The sequence below is a fragment of the Cygnus olor genome, chromosome 1 (assembly GCF_009769625.2).
Source record: "Cygnus olor isolate bCygOlo1 chromosome 1, bCygOlo1.pri.v2, whole genome shotgun sequence".
In the NCBI taxonomy this organism is placed as follows: domain Eukaryota; kingdom Metazoa; phylum Chordata; class Aves; order Anseriformes; family Anatidae; genus Cygnus; species Cygnus olor.
In genome coordinates, this window is record NC_049169.1 from 73,599,316 (window position 1) to 73,615,483 (window position 16,168).

General features: G+C 42.3%; 1 protein-coding gene across 14 annotated transcripts in view; it reads right to left on the reverse strand.

The window, feature by feature from the left end:
• Window positions 1-260: 260 nt before the first annotated feature.
• The window catches only part of ARHGAP8 (Rho GTPase activating protein 8), a 90,680-nt gene continuing 74,772 nt past the window's right edge, over window positions 261-16,168 (reverse strand). For all 14 annotated transcript variants that reach the window (XM_040565089.1, XM_040565024.1, XM_040565033.1 and 11 more), the window contains 2 exons: window positions 7,528-7,631; window positions 261-717 (listed from right to left, as the gene is read on the reverse strand). In XM_040565089.1, coding sequence (XP_040421023.1) covers window positions 520-717; window positions 7,528-7,631 — 302 coding nt within the window. In that variant the 3' untranslated portion in view covers window positions 261-519. The remainder of the gene's footprint in view (window positions 718-7,527; window positions 7,632-16,168) is intronic.

Here is a 16,168-nt window from a genome sequence, read left to right on the forward strand (position 1 = left end):
TTAAATATAGGGAAAAATAGGTCTAGACATTTTAATATCTTAAAAATTGATTCCATCTTTATTAACTTAGAGAAATTTCTAACAAACTCGTATTCACGTAATAGTAGTAACAACAAAAAAGCTGTACAGTCAGGTGTGGTCCAGAACTTAGCTCTGCATGGCCCCAGAAAATAATGTCACATAGTAAGGTCTTCAGATCCCTAAACAAATGACAGAGTGTCACCTACTGTCATGATTTTTTTTTTAACATATCAGTTTTCGTCAACTGCTCAAGTTTAATAAGGGGATTCACTTTGACCTGTAGGTCCTTGAATGTTCATATTCTCCCATTTGAGAGGAACACATGGGGCAGTGTGCTTCTTTCAATGTCTTTGGTACCTGGAAAGTTATAGAAACTTTACTCTATATTGAAAGTATTTTTTTTTTATAAGAGAGGGAACTGAATATAAAGCTCCTGCCAGCTGAGGCACGGAGACATTTTCCTTAGGCAGCCTAACCTCATTTCCCTTTCTGGGAGCATTAAGGTAAGATCTCACCAGGCACTGTTCGGGAGTTGAATATATTAATGTAGAAATCTATCAGTAGTTCAGTGAAGAGATTCAGAGGTACCAGAGCACTCAGCGAGGCTGTTCCTTTAGACGGCCAGATCAAATTCAAGCCAAAGACACAGGCCAGGCTGGATGCTGTCATTCTGTTATATATGCTCTCCTGCGAAACCTGAAAAGATATAAACATAAATAGGTATATGCAGATGCATGCCCCGTGACTGGGAGATGAGACTCCCCCATACTGAGGATGAGCCAATGATGGGCATAGACCCTGACCACAGGTACGTCAGTAGCTTCTTAATAGCCTCAGGACTGACCATGTAGCTGAGAGTCAGGGGACTACTGGGGTCTGTGTCCCACAAGAAAAGATTTCAGCAACTCAAGCAAAAAGACTGAACTGTTTCCTTATGCTAGGAAAAATAATTGTGTTGAGTCTTCTATATGGAATCTGTTGTTATCTCTGCTGGAGGGCAGAGAAGGACAGCAGAAACAGCTATTCCATCTGCTTGTGCTACATCCTTTACAGAATTGTTGTGGTTTAGCCCGGCTGGCAGTCAAACACCACACAGCCGTTCGCTCACCCTCCCCCCTCCCTCTCTGGGATGGGGGAGAGAAACGGGAAAGTGAAGCCTGTGAGTTGAGATAAAGACAGTTTATTAAGACAGGGAAAAGAATAACAACAATAATAATAATAATAATAGTATTAATAGTAATAATGTGTACGAAATAAGTGATGCACAATGCAATTGCTCACCACCCGTTGACCGATGCCCAGCCAATCCCCGAGCAGCCGGCCCCCCCCTCCACCCTGGCTAGCCACCCCTATATATTGTTCAGCATGACGTCAGATGGTATGGAATACCCCTTTGGCCAGTGTGGGTCAGCTGTCCTGGGTCTGTCCCCTCCCAGCTCCTGCTGCATCCCTAGCCTGCTCGCTAGCAGGACAGAGAGAGGCTGAAAAGTCCTTGGCTTGGTGTAAGCACTGCTCTACAACAATTAAAACATCAGCATGTTATCAGCGCTCTTCTCATTCTAATCCAAAACATAGCACCCTGCCAGCTACTAGGAGGAAAATTAACTCTGTCCTAACTGAAACCAGGACAAGAATAAACCTCCAAAGTTCTGAAGTTGTTTGCAAGGGTTCAAAAGAACTTTTTTCTTCTGCTGAAGCATGACTTCACTTCCAAGTACCTCCACATTCATCCAATTCCTCTAAAGCTATCGAGGTGAAAATGGGCTGTAGGTGAGACATACAGCACTGAAATCTGTTCCGTACCTGGATGATGTGTCCTACATGTGTCTATAGATGTGAACCCCAAACCGGGTAGCAGAAATAATTCTTCTTCCCTGTATGATGTTGGCAAGGAATTTGTGGATATTCTGCCCTCCTGCATTGCGTGTCTCGTATCCAAAGCCCAATAGGGTCTGGGTGTCCTATCTGACAGGTTCCCTGCTATTGTAAAGAGCCAGCAAGTTGAAAGTTGGTTCTTCCTGACATAGGTAATTCAGCCAGTTCTTCCCAGGCTGACGGCTGCAGTTGCTGATGAGCAGTAATCTGTCATGGGAAGACCATACAGTCACATACTGTGACGTGCAGGCTGCTTTGAAGTTGTCGCCTTGGAGTAGAATGGGGAAGAATTGGCTAAATAATCCTGTGTGCTAGAGTTTCAAGTAGAAGAGGAAAACAAAAATTCTGCTTCTCAGTACCTCTCAATTTCTGCCTTTGCCATAGGGCCTCCTGAAAAGGCAGCTCAGTAGTATTGTGAAAAGTCTTATGGCAGTAAAGGAAAAATCTAAGAAACACTATAATCATGTGAGCACTTCTTAGTATATGCATAAAGTCCAGTTGCCCTCTACCCCGTAATGAAGGTTTTGTTCCCGTCTGCCTCTTCGCATGGTCCCACTCTCCTCAGTGCTCTACCTAGAGAGAAGCCTTCTTGCTCAGCCATCAGGGGATATAAAGTCCTTTAGACACACGTGCAGGATGAGTGTTTTCCTTGGGAGACATGAAGAAGCACACGTGCCAAAAGCTTAGCATTTTCTCCCTAGCCATATTAACTTTTTCCAAAAAGAGGTACAATTTTTCCTTCCAGTCTTTCCTTTACCCTCCTAGGCCATTAGAGATACTATGATGTTGCCAGTATTAAAGGGTCCTATTTTTTTCAAGGTCATGAAGCAGGGCTGGATAAAGGAAGGGCTGTTAATAAGAACATACTGGTGCCATAACTACCTTTTCAAAAGATTGAGTTCACAATGCAAGACTAAAAAGTCATCAGATTAAACAACGATGCCTGCTTCATGACCTTACGCAAAACGCACATCATTCTCTCTAGAGTATGAATCACGTATAGCAATGTAGCAAGCTACCACCAAAGTAACTGATGAGGGAAAACAATCAGGACAATGACGATTACCCTGCTATCAATGTGGCACAGACCTAGGTATAACCCTGATGGTAGATGGACAGTGAAGCTTGCCTTTGGATTCAGGTAAATGCAGCAAGGTTAGGGACTGGTGTTCTGGCTCTCAGGTCAAGAGACCCACACTGGCTACATCCACACTGAGTAATGTGCTGAGTGAGAACAAATCATTTTTTGGTGTTTCTTTCACTTGGAAGTCTCTAAAATAATGTGAGAGCTCTGCTGCAGCCCATCACATTGGTGTTTTTTTTACAGCATGAAATGAAAATCATGTGATGCATACCCTAAGGAGGGTACTTTAAGCACATATGGGGCAGATACATTGTGATGGCACAAAAGCACATTGTATACTACTCGAGGGCAGTGGAGGGTGGAAGGAGCCAAACCTGTTGCAGGTGCCTCTCCCATGGTTTTTGAGGGTACTCCTGACATACTCTCACCTGCAAGGTGTACAGGTTCTGTCTCTGAGCGCTTGTTGACACACATCCAGATCAAACTAGCCATCTCCTCAAATGCTAATGCTTCAGCCCAAAGCAACAACACTGCAACTTGCTGGTAGAGCTGGATTATAATAATTCTTATTATTTTTTTATTTTCAGGTCCACTGTCTCAAAGAACGTTTCTAACTCTGAGATGAATCCACCTCTTCTTTCCTGTTACCACTTCATGAACATTTCAAGGAGGCAGTCAATGTTGAAACAACCAACAAAAATACCCACAACACAGCCTCTCTCCTGAGAGAGAAAATTCTTCACATAAAATGAACCAGTGATTATGTCTGAGGCAGAGCTATGCTAAGCCTTGCCTGTGAGTCATCAATTAGGCAGACGCTCAGGAATTCAAGGGAGACACTGCACTCATTCCACCTTGTTCTCATTCCACAGTGCGCAGCAATGCCTTCCTCAGCAGATCCCAGAAAAAGTGTGCAGCTGAATCCTATTCTTTCTCCACAATAATCTTTGCTGGCTCATCAAAAGCTGCAAGCAAGGAAGCCCTTTCATACCAGTGGTAATAGCTTTATCCCTCCGTGAGGGGATTTGGCTTCTTACAAGAAGAATACAAGAATTTGGCCATACAAATGGCATCTTTAGCATATGGACTAACCCCCCTAGACTCTTTCTTTGATTCCATCATGAAGGTACTAACCATTGCCTGTTTCAAGTGAGAATAGACTTGCTCTGCCAATTTGACAAGATAATAAAAGACAATTCTCCAAAGACCTAGATTTTATCTTTGAAGGAATCATCTGAACATCACAAAAAAGTGTAACAAGAAAGAACTACACAACTCCAGCTTGTTGGGTTTTTCCTTCTTTGACTGGAACACGTATAAAAAATCATTATGCAATGACAACTTACATTGAAAGAAAGACCTCTAGAAATCTTTTTCTTTACCTTCAAATAAAACTTGCAAATTGCTAAACTCATCATTGGAAGTAAACACTGAAGATTTAGTGCCACATCAACAAATACAAAATATACATCTCCACCACTCCGGATTACATACCCAGTTTCCCCCAGCAAAGCTGTAACAATTTTTGGACTCCACAAACATGCATCCCAGCACCCTGATGGATAATGCAGGAGTGACACCAGTCTGCCACTATTCTGCATAATGAACTTCAACAGTGTAACGGTAGAAGGTAGAAACAACCAATTACCATCACATTTTACAAATATATTAAATATATAATAATTAAATAATAATAAATAAAATAATTAATAATATATAATAATTTATATTAAATATAATTTAAAATATAATATAAAATATAAAAATAAATATAAATAAATATATCAATAATATATAATAAAATAATTAAATAATAATAAATAAAATAATAATTAAATATATATATTAAATATAATATATAATATGTATTTACAAATACATCACCGTCTTTTTGACTTTGTACTCACAATGCTTAAGGGAAGTTGACAAGACACTTCCAGATGAAAATTACTAAATATTAAAACACTCCCACAAACTGACTGGAAATGCAAATTTCTATCCCTTACTCTCTGCTAATCGTGCAGAGGTGCCAACTGCTTGTATCTGCTCCACGAGGCTTAGTCATCTAATCCTTCCCAACGTGCCCCATAGCCCCAGCCACCTCCAAGCTTTCCTGGTGCTAATTACACTTTTAAATTGGACAAGTGATTGAGATAAAACATCAATTCAGAGCAATTCAGAGTTTTGAATGTTTTTTTTTTTTTTTGCCAGCTTTTACTTTGCTTTAGGTTTGTTGCTTCGGTTTCAGATCTGAAGTATAGCTCACGTGACACAAAATCTTATCTATTTTTTCCATTTGGTCCAGGTAGACGTTTTGAATTTGGCAGGTTTTTGCAGTAGCTCCCTTAGGCAAGTCAGCCACCCTTTCCCTGCATCAGCGATGATTAAAGGGACAGAAAGATGCAGCAGAGTGGGAAGGTGTGTAAGTATAGAGACAAGGGCTGTATTTGCTGTTTTGCCACTTGTTCCTGGTTGTCTGATTTTGTCTACAGACCTCAGTTCTCTGTGAATCCAAGGGGGGCCTGCAAATCCCTCACTAGAGGCCATCTACAGTGCAAAGTGGAGATGGACAGTGTGGATCTTTAACAGTATGCTGGGCTCCTTACTGGCAAAATCCCTGCCAGTCTAAGGTTAAGGAATTTGGACCTATTTTTGAAATGCAAGTCTTTTACTTCTGTAGGAGTTGTAATGTCTTGCTGTAGCACTCTTGGACTAGAAGGAGCTGTTTCATTAAGTAAGGGGACTGAGACTGCAGAGAAAATGGAGATTTTTTTTCTTCTTCCACAAGCCTGTATCAGCCTGTACTTAAAGTATTCAAAACCTGTATCTAGTGATTACAATGCATCCCACTTCATGAAATTAGCACAAGTGCCTCTTGCACTTCTCAAGGCTAAGCTCATGGAAAAATTAAATTGCCTCTTACATGTAAGAAGGTTGATGCTTGCAGGTAAGAACTAGGATTATTGGTAGAGAGGTCTAAGTTTGAATTGTGTCACTTTGCGCAGCACACCAATCTGCAATGAATAGAAATCTCTAGCTCCTAGATTGTTTCACATTCCCTTGACCTTTCCACATGCAAATATTCCCCACGACATTAAGGACGAAAAGCTATGGATCAGCAAAAATTGCAGAGCTGAGCACTAGTATCAACTTGACGCTGTGCTTTACATAACAAGACACACTCAAAAATAATGCTATGTTCTGTTGCCCAATTACAGAAAACACTATATAGTACTTTTGCACACCTCATTAACACCTCAAGTGCTCACCTCTTAAGAAGTGCGTTGAGATGGTGCATCTATTACTGGAACAAAGTCACTTACATGATTCGTAATGCTGAGGAGAGATATCAGTTGCTAAAAGAATAGCTAATAACACGAGGAGTTCCTTAATAGCATTAGAGTTCAGCTAAGCAACAGTAAACAAGCATGTGGGTATTACAGAAACCTTGAAAGCACAGTCGGAGCAAGGGTCGTATCAATGTCTTTCCTTTAATCTTGCTTTTCTGTAGTGTTTTGAGGTAATACGGGATTAAATGTATCTGCTTATGAAATACGCTACAAGCTAGAATATGGTAAGCATGATCATAGCCCAAGAATAGTTACAGTTACAGAGGGCTAATTCCTCCAGTGGTAAAAATCAGCATCGTTCCACACCTGTCATTAGTTCAGTGGGCTCTTCAGACTTCTGAAGGCTGGGTCACTTCATTTAGTTGTCAGCTAAACTATGATCCTCAATATTAGGCACTTGGGTTTGAAAAATGCAATCTAGAAAAGGTAATGCACTGGATAAGGCAGAAGGGAGGGAAACTAACACTCTCCTTACTGTCTTTTCCTGCACATAAACTGGCAGCAAAAGGATGTCACTAGGATGACTGTAGAATGACATGTACTGGAAGTTCTCCAAACCCTCACACTTGTGGGGTTTCCAAAACCAGGTTAAAAATAATCAGCAAATTGTAAAGTAAGACAAAAGACAAATGATTTAGTTTATTCAGAAGTATACCAACCGTCCTTGCAAAATGGCATGACCAAACCTTTTGTTCAACATTGTAGTAAATTCACTGCAGTAAATTCAAATTACAAAATTAGAGGCTAATTTACACAGGAAAATGTTATTTTAAAGATTATATACAAAATATTTTGCTGATTGTTGTTCCAAAGCTCATCAATATTTTTACCATTTACTAAAATGACACAAATGTAGTGTTTTATTTACCCAAAACTTACGCTTCGGAAAAAAAAAAAAAGTGATTTCATGTAGTTTTATTCTGGCACCACAAATTACACACTCACCATTGTCAATCTTTTTCACTCCAAATTAGGGAAAAAAAAAAAAAGAGTAAAACATATATTTGTGAATGGGAAGTGGAGGACAGAGGACTTTATATATTTCAGTGCAGGCAGAGTTTCATTCACACAGTAGATTTTCTTACATCTAAAGAATTTCATGGTCAAGGTACGTCTGAGACTGTTGTTTAGCACTGGCTTTTGTTAGAAGTGGCACTAAAGATTGGCACTACTTTTGGAAATTTTGCTTATACTCACCATATGGAGAAAGCATATCAGATACTTCAGAACAACATAATTATGTTCAGGAAGTCCATGAATGATCTGTTTACATCTGGTTACTCGTAAACTGCTCTCCACACCTGCAATATCAAAGTCAGTCTTAATTTAACTCAAAAACTTCAAAATATTACCAAGAACTAACACCTTATTTATATCATCTGGAATTACTTCGGCTATTCATCTGTAAAACTGACCACAAAAATCAGCCCTATTAACTTCCACCACCATTGTAACAGTTTGGGCTATCTCTTTGTATAAGCCTATCATATTCAGTATTTATCTGGCTAAGACTAACTTCCAGAGTATTTTCTCCGTTCAGTGAAATTGCCAAAATAATTTGCTAGAAAATACTTTCCAAGGTCTTGTTTTGAATCCCATTATCTCCCCATGCATTGAATCCAGATGTCTGCCTTTCATGCCTTGATTTTATTCTTGCTGCTCAAAGTGCTCTTTTGGCACTCTACTAACTTCAAACACACTTTTGTGATTCTGCAGGAAACTTTTCTGTCTTGGACAAGGATTTGTAAGGCAGCCACTTGAATGGGTAAGAACTTCGTAGAGATAAGCTTAAGCAGGTTCATTAACTCATTTCTACAGACAGGCAAATCTGCAACTAGACCCCAAACTCACTTAGACAGTCTGGGTAAGAATTATGCTAACGTTAGAATGCATTTTGAATGCTATTCCAAGTGACTTTTTTTTTTCCCTGTAATATTGTAATTATCTTAGTACTGGAAGTTTAACATCAGTTTGGAGAAAGGTCTGACTGTTACAATCATGCCTGACCTAACCAACTGATTTGTGCTGATGTTTTTTCTCCATTTGTTCCATTTTTCTTTCTCTCCCTGACATTGCTAGAGATGCACAGAAGAATCTATGCATGCACAAAATTCCAGCATGTTAAATGTTCCCTTAAGCTCTGATTTAAATACATGAAGCTATACCATGGTGAGCTCTGTTGATATTTTTACTACTGCAAAGCTATCAGTTCCTGTAAGACACAAAAATCTGAGTCACAAGAATTTTCTTGCCAGCCTTCTGCAGAGTAAATAATTCAGGAAGTACAGCAACACCAGGCAAAGGAACTTTAGCAGTTTTCATGACCAAACAAGAAGTTCTTTGAAAATTTCAAGCTTCAAGTTTCTATTTTTTTTCTTGCCAGTCACTTGGCTAATTTATTTCTCAGCTCCTGTCAATAAATCTTGTAAAAAATGTTTCAGATGAGACACTAAAGAAAAAAGCTTCACTATTATTTCGAAGTATTGTAAAGTAGGCATAGTGTTTTTCTGGGTTTGCAGGTTAAGAGATGTAATAGATACATCACACACTGCTCTGGTGTTTTCCAGAAGCCAGAATGAGAATTTTCAAATCATCCCAAGACAGCTGTCTGTGATCGCACCTCTTCAAAGCTCCCTACTGCACTATATTCACAGAGAATACGCCTTTGCTGCAGTCCAGCTTGGCTTTCAGGCTTAACATCTTTAAAAAGTAGGATATCATCATAGCATCAAGAAAAGATAGTGGACATCACACTACATAACAAAAAAGTTCAAGGAGAAATTCTCTTAAACTCCATCTTTGAACATACACTGACAGCATTTAAAACACCAATAAACAAAAATAACATTGAGACCTTCACAGGTGCTTTGCCATGAAAAAAAACCTCAGTATTCCTAGGACAATGCATTGCTCTCAGACTCTTCAGATTTGTTCTTTTTTTTCACTTAGCTCTAGCACAGAGTAACATCATGCCCAGAAAGTCAGCAGACTAATTCAGTAAAAAATAACATTTACCAAATTGAAATTCCCCTATTCTTTACTCTGTTCTGAATGACTATCCTTACTTCCTTCATTTTTACAATTGCCTTGTGAATAGACTTACTTCTCTTAACACCCTGAGATATTTATTGTGTAGATGGATGAATCCTTGATTTTAGTCTTGCAAATAAAAAACAGTATGGAACTTCAAAGGATTCTGAACATGACTAACTTGATTATTTTTTAATGGAAATACATCAACAATGTTAGTGATATTAAATAATACATGCAGATGCTAGTGATGGGCACAGTATAAGAATTTTATATAGAATAAAGTGTATCTAGGTACACTAAACTTTCTGTACTGTTATTTGAATAGTAGCAAAACATAGAAACCTCAGAAGGAGTCTTCACTACACTTTACCAACATGCGGCAATTGAGATTTATGACCAGCCCTAATTATTTTATTGAGCTACCCCAACAGCAATGGCCATGATAACGAAGATAACCTTCACTTTGCAACAGCAACATCCAGTGGTTACCAGAGGTATGATACCAGACTCTATTGGAAACTCTACTCCATTTAAGATCTAATTTCCTCAAAAAACAGGTGTTGGAAAAATGTGTGCTTGTGACTTGTCACTGGAAGCCCCACTGGTTCTCTGCTAAATTGACAAGAGCCGCAATGGCAAAACACCAGCCTGAACAAGTACAGGGTAATTGTCCTGGTTTCAGGTAGGACAGAGTTAATTTTCCTCCTAGTAGCTGGCAGGGTGCTATGTTTTGGATTAGAATGAGAAGAGCGCTGATAACATGCTGATGTTTTAATTGTTGTAGAGCAGTGCTTACACCAAGCCAAGGACTTTTCAGCTTCTCGCTCTATCCTGCTAGCGAGCAGGCTAGGGATGCAGCAGGAGCTGGGAGGGGACAGACCCAGGACAGCTGACCCAAACTGGCCAAAGGGGTATTCCATACCATCTGACGTCATGCTGAACAATATATAGGGGTGGCTAGCCAGGGTGGAGGGGGGGGCCGGCTGCTCGGGGACAGGCTGGGCATCGGTCAATGGGTGGTGAGCAATTGCATTGTGCATCACTTATTTCATACACATTATTACTATTAATACTACTATTATTATTATTATTATTATTATTATTATTATTATTATTATTATTTCCCCTGTCTTAATAAACTGTCTTTATCTCAACTCACAGACTTCACTTTCCCGTTTCTCTCCCCCATCCCGGAGAGGGAGGGGCGAGGGTGAGCGAACGGCTGTGTGGTGTTTGGCTGCCAGCCGGGCTAAACCAGAACAGTCCATTTGGCACCCAACGTGGGGCACAAAGGGTTGAGATATCGACAGATTTGACCAGAGTGTGTTAAACTAAAATTGGTGTAAGTATTCGACCTGCTTAATAGTTGCTAGTCACAATGTTGATTGCCTTAATCTCAAGTCTGCTGTGCCTGTTTCCCAAATTGAGTTTTATAGCACGTTACTTTCTATATATGCTCCCTGTCGTGCTGTTTATCCTTTCTGGGCCCTGGTTTAAGATTGTTATGGTACTGTGTGGTGTAACGATGGCTTATGAAATGATGAGATTTCTGGTCATGACTCTAACCTGATATTTGTACTCAGCACTGTCGTCGACTCTATACTTCGGAAACCATATCTCAGAAACTATTAGCAATTACACCTATTGCCTTTTTTCATCAGGGAGTCAATCTGTGGAGGGGACAGGGGAAGATATTTTTTCCTACCTGCTCACTCTCCCTTCCTCCTTCACCACCCTCTTATCCCCCGAGCTAGTTACGGTAGCTCTCCAAGATGTTGAATATCCTTGGGATACTCAGACCACCATGTTCTTGTTGTTATGTCTCCTGAATGCGCTTCAAGTTTTGTTTAAGGTTAAACAACTACTTAGGAATCTCATCCGGAGATCTGTCTTGAGGCGGGATAGTTGCGAGTGGCAGGGAGTGTGGGAGGATATGGGCAGGTTTCTAGAGCAGTGGGCACCTCCAGTGTTTTGGACATTCACCCCTGAACAACTGCAAAATCCTAAAAAACTGGTAGAATGCTTGAAAAAAAGGTGTCATGACTCTGGCAGTTCCAAAGTGACACAAATCACTGTGGCGTGCTGGGGTCTGGCTTGTGCCTATCGAGCTGCAATTGATGCTACTATCAACCTAGTGACAGACCCTGCGGCCGTTCCAGTCCCGGCTCCCGCAGCCGTTCCAGTTCCAGCTCCCGCAGCCGTTCCAGCTCCCGCAGCTGTCCCGGCTCCAGCTCCCGCAGCCGTTCCAGCTCCCGCAGCCGTTCCAGCTCCAGCTCCCGCAGCTGTTCCAGCTCCCGCAGCTGTTCCAGCTCCAGCTCCTTCAGCTGTTCCAGCCCCTGCAGCTGCTCCAGCTCCTGCAGCTGTTCCAGCTCCAGCTCCTGCAGCCGTTCCAGCCCCTGCAGCTGCTCCAGCTCCTGCAGCCGCTCCCACTCCTGTGGCTGGGTCAGAGAAACGAACTGTAGCAGTGCAAGTTGCCCCTGCAGAGGGTACTCCAACCCCTGTGGCAGACCCTGTGGCTGGGTCGGAGAAACGAACTGGAATCAAAGGCAGCCAAGCGGTATGCCACAATTGATATTGCTAATGCATTTTTCTCCATCCCTCTAGCAGCAGAGTGCAGGCCACAGTTTGCTTTCACTTGGAGGGGAGTCCAATATACTTGGAATCGGCTGCCCCAGGGGTGGAAACATAGCCCTACCATTTGCCATGGTCTGATCCAGTCTGCGCTGGAGCAGGGGGAGGCTCCTGAACACCTGCAGTACATCGATGACATCACTGTGTGGGGTGACACTGCAGAGGAAGTTTTCGAGAAAGGGAAGAAAATAGTCCAAATCCTTCTGAAGGCCGGTTTTGCCATAAAACAAAATAAAGTTAAAGGACCTGCACGAGAGATCCAGTTTTTAGGAATAAAATGGCAAGATGGACGTCGTCAAATCCCAATGGATGTGATCAACAAAATAACAGCTATGTCTCCACCAACTAGCAAAAAGGAAACACAAACTTTCCTAGGTGTCGTGGGGTTTTGGAGAATGCATATTCCAAATTACAGTCTTATTGTAAACCCGCTCTACCAAGTAGCCCGTAAGAAGAATGCTTTTGAATGGGGCCCTGAGCAACGACAAGCCTTTGAACAAATTAAACAGGAAATAGTTCATGCAGTAGCCCTTGGGCCAGTCCGAACAGGACCAGATGTAAAGAATGTGCTCTACACCGCAGCCGGGGAGAATGGTCCCACCTGGAGCCTCTGGCAGAAAGAACCTGGGGAAACTCGAGGTCGACCCCTGGGGTTTTGGAGTCGGGGATACAGAGGATCTGAGGCCCGCTATACTCCAACCGAAAAGGAGATATTGGCAGCATATGAGGGAGTTCGATCTGCTTCGGAAGTGGTCGGTACTGATGCGCAGCTCCTCCTGGCACCCCAACTGCCGGTACTGGGTTGGATGTTCAAAGGAAGGGACCCCTCTACACATCATGCAACTGATGCTACATGGAGCAAGTGGGTTGCACTGATTACTCAGCGGGCTCGAATAGGAAACCCCAGTCGCCCAGGAAACCTGGAAGTGATTATGGACTGGCCAGAAGGCAAGTACTTTGGGATATCATCAGAGGAGGAGGTGGTCCGTGCTGAAGAAGCCCCACTGTACAACAAGCTACCAGAAAATGAGAAGAAATATGCCCTGTTCACTGATGGGTCCTGTCGTATTGTGGGAAAGCATCAGAGATGGAAAGCTGCTGTATGGAGTCCTACACGACGAGTTGCAGAAGCTGCTGAGGGAGAAGGTGAATCGAGTCAGTTTGCAGAAGTGAAAGCCATCCAGCTGGCCTTAGATATTGCTGAATGAGAAAAGTGGCCAGTTCTCTATGTCTATACTGATTCATGGATGGTAGCAAATGCCCTGTGGGGGTGGTTACAGCAATGGAAGCAGAACAACTGGCAGAGCAGGGGCAAACCCATCTGGGCTGCTGCATTGTGGCAAGATATTGCTGCCCGGGTAGAGAACGTGGTTGTAAAGGTACACCATGTAGATGCTCATGTGCCCAAGAATCGGGCTACTGAAGAACATCAAAACAACCAGCAGGTGGATCAGGCTGCTAAGATTGAAGTGGCTCAGGTGGACCTGGACTGGCAACATAAAGGTGAATTATTTATAGCCGATGGGCCCATGACACCTCAGGCCATCAAGGTAGAGATGCCACATACAGATGGGCTCGTGACCGAGGGGTGGACCTGACCATGGACACTAGAGCACAGGTTATTCATGATTGTGAAACAGGTGCTGCAATTAGACAAGCCAAACGGTCAAAGCCTCTCTGGTATGGAGGATGATGGCTGAAATACAAATACGGAGAGGCCTGGCAGATTGATTACATCACACTCCCCCAAACTCGCAACGGCAGGCGCCACGTAATACAATGGTGGAAGCAACCACTGGATGGCTGGAAACATATCCTGTGCCCCATGCCACCACCCGGAACACTATCCTGGGCCTTGAAAAGCAAGTCCTATGGCGACATGGCACCCCAGAAAGAATTGAGTCAGACAATGGGACTCATTTCCGAAACAACCTTATAGACACTTGGGCCAAAGAACATGGTATTGAGTGGGTGTATCACATCCCCTATCATGCACCAGCCTCCGGGAAAGTTGAACGATACAATGGACTGTTAAAGACTACACTGAAAGCAATGGGTGCTGGGACATTCAAAAATTGGGAAACACATTTGGCAAAGGCCACCTGGTTAGTCAATACTAAAGGATCTGCCAACCGAGCTGGACCTGCCCAATCAAACCTGTTACGCACTGTAGAAGGGGATAAAGTTCCTGTAGTGCATGTAAGAAACATGCTGGGTAAGACAGTCTGGGCTACTCCTGCCTCAGGAAAAGGCAAGCCCATTCGTGGGATTGCTTTTGCTCAGGGACCTGGATGCACTTGGTGGGTAATGCAAGAGAATGGGGAGGTCCGGTGTGTACCTCAAGGGGACCTAATACTGGGTGAGAATAGCCCATGAGTTGAATTGTAGTATGTTAATTATCATATAACACTGTATGTCATCACTACCATGGTTGCTATATATAATAGATGAAAATGGTGATTAATTAGAAGGTATTGGAAAGAGTGTAACCTGAGCATGACATAAATGGTATGGAATAAGGGGTGGATATCTGTCCTGGTTCCAGGTAGGACAGAGTTAATTTTCCTCCTAGTAACTGGCAGGGTGCTATGTTTTGGATTAGAATGAGAAGAGCGCTGATAACATGCTGATGTTTTAATTGTTGTAGAGCAGTGCTTACACCAAGCCAAGGACTTTTCAGCTTTTCGCTCTGTCCTGCCAGCGGGCAGGCTGGGGATGCAGCAGGAGCTGGGAGGGGGCAGAACCAGGACAGCTGACCCAAACTGGCCAAAGGGGTATTCCATACCATCTGACATCATGCTGAATAATTAATATGGGTGGCTGGCCAGGGTGGGGGGACCGGCTGCTCAGCATAGGCTGAGCATCGGTCAGCAGGTGGTGAGCAATTGCATGGTGCATCGCTTGTTTGTACACATTATTATTAGTAGTACTATTATCATTATTGTTATTATTTTCCTTTCTTTTCTGTCCTAATAAACTGTCTCTATCTCAACCCCACAGGCCTTCATCTCTTTCTAATTCTCTCCCCCATACCAGAGAGAGAGGGGGGAGGGTGAGCGAACAGCTGTGTGGTGCTTAGCTGACTGCCGGGTTAAACCAAAACAGTTACCCACACGAACAGTTCCAATAAAAAAAATGTTCCTGTCCCTCTCCTCACCCAAGAAAAACCGTAACAAAAAATAAAATAAGCATACAAATGACCCCCTATTTTTTTTCTATGATCATATTCTATGGTTCTACAGTTTGGAAAAAGGACTTTCCAATTTACTGCAAGGTTCACAGTTCTATCCCACAAAGGCTGTAAGAAAAGGAATTCCAAAATGGAAACATATTTATGTGTGTAAAAGCAGATTTTTATTCTCCCAGACTCCCAGTAGGGAGGATGCATTGAAAAAAAAAAGGGGGAGAACAGTGTCTAAAGTACTGATTTTTCAGGCTGCTTTTCTGCAGAGACTGGACTTCTGGTGTTGTGCTATCTGCCATCCATCTTCTGGTCCCCACCAACATTTAAACTGTTGGCACTATTAGATCAGATTTGATAGCGGTGTAGATCAATGTCAATGTACTATATGCCTACACATTTTGTGGAATTAGGCAACTGGGTAAAGAAGATGGACCCTAAAGGTGTGCCTGCTTTGAAAACATGCTACAGTGTGATATCAATTCTCACTAGGCATTAGAGGAGACAAAAGAAAGCTCATGTTTGTGATGCAAATCCACAGGAAAACAAGCTTCCTTAGCTCTGCTAGTCACAGGACTAGTTGTTCTTAGAGTTCTCTGTATGCACAAACAGTGAAAAAGATTGAGAGTGGACGTTGGTATCAGGAAATGCAAATACAGGGAACACAAGAAAAATGATAAAGATGATTAACAGCCTATTTACCATACTTATAGCAGAGTCTCTAATGTCTACAAAACATTATCTAACAATATAATGTGTTTGTACTTTTGTATTGAAGGTTAAGCCAAACTCCAAAAAGAACAGTAGTGGTGTTAGAGAAATTTGTCCCTCATATGTCCCAGTAAGGAGCTACCTGTCAGCCTTCTGAGCAGCCCATGATACTCAACAAAGCAGCAGAGCTTCTGATTCCCATGTTTGAAACTTCTGACAAGGTAATTACACCACTGTCCTCTTCTGGGTGGAATCCCACCTTGTGCTGGTACAGATTATGAG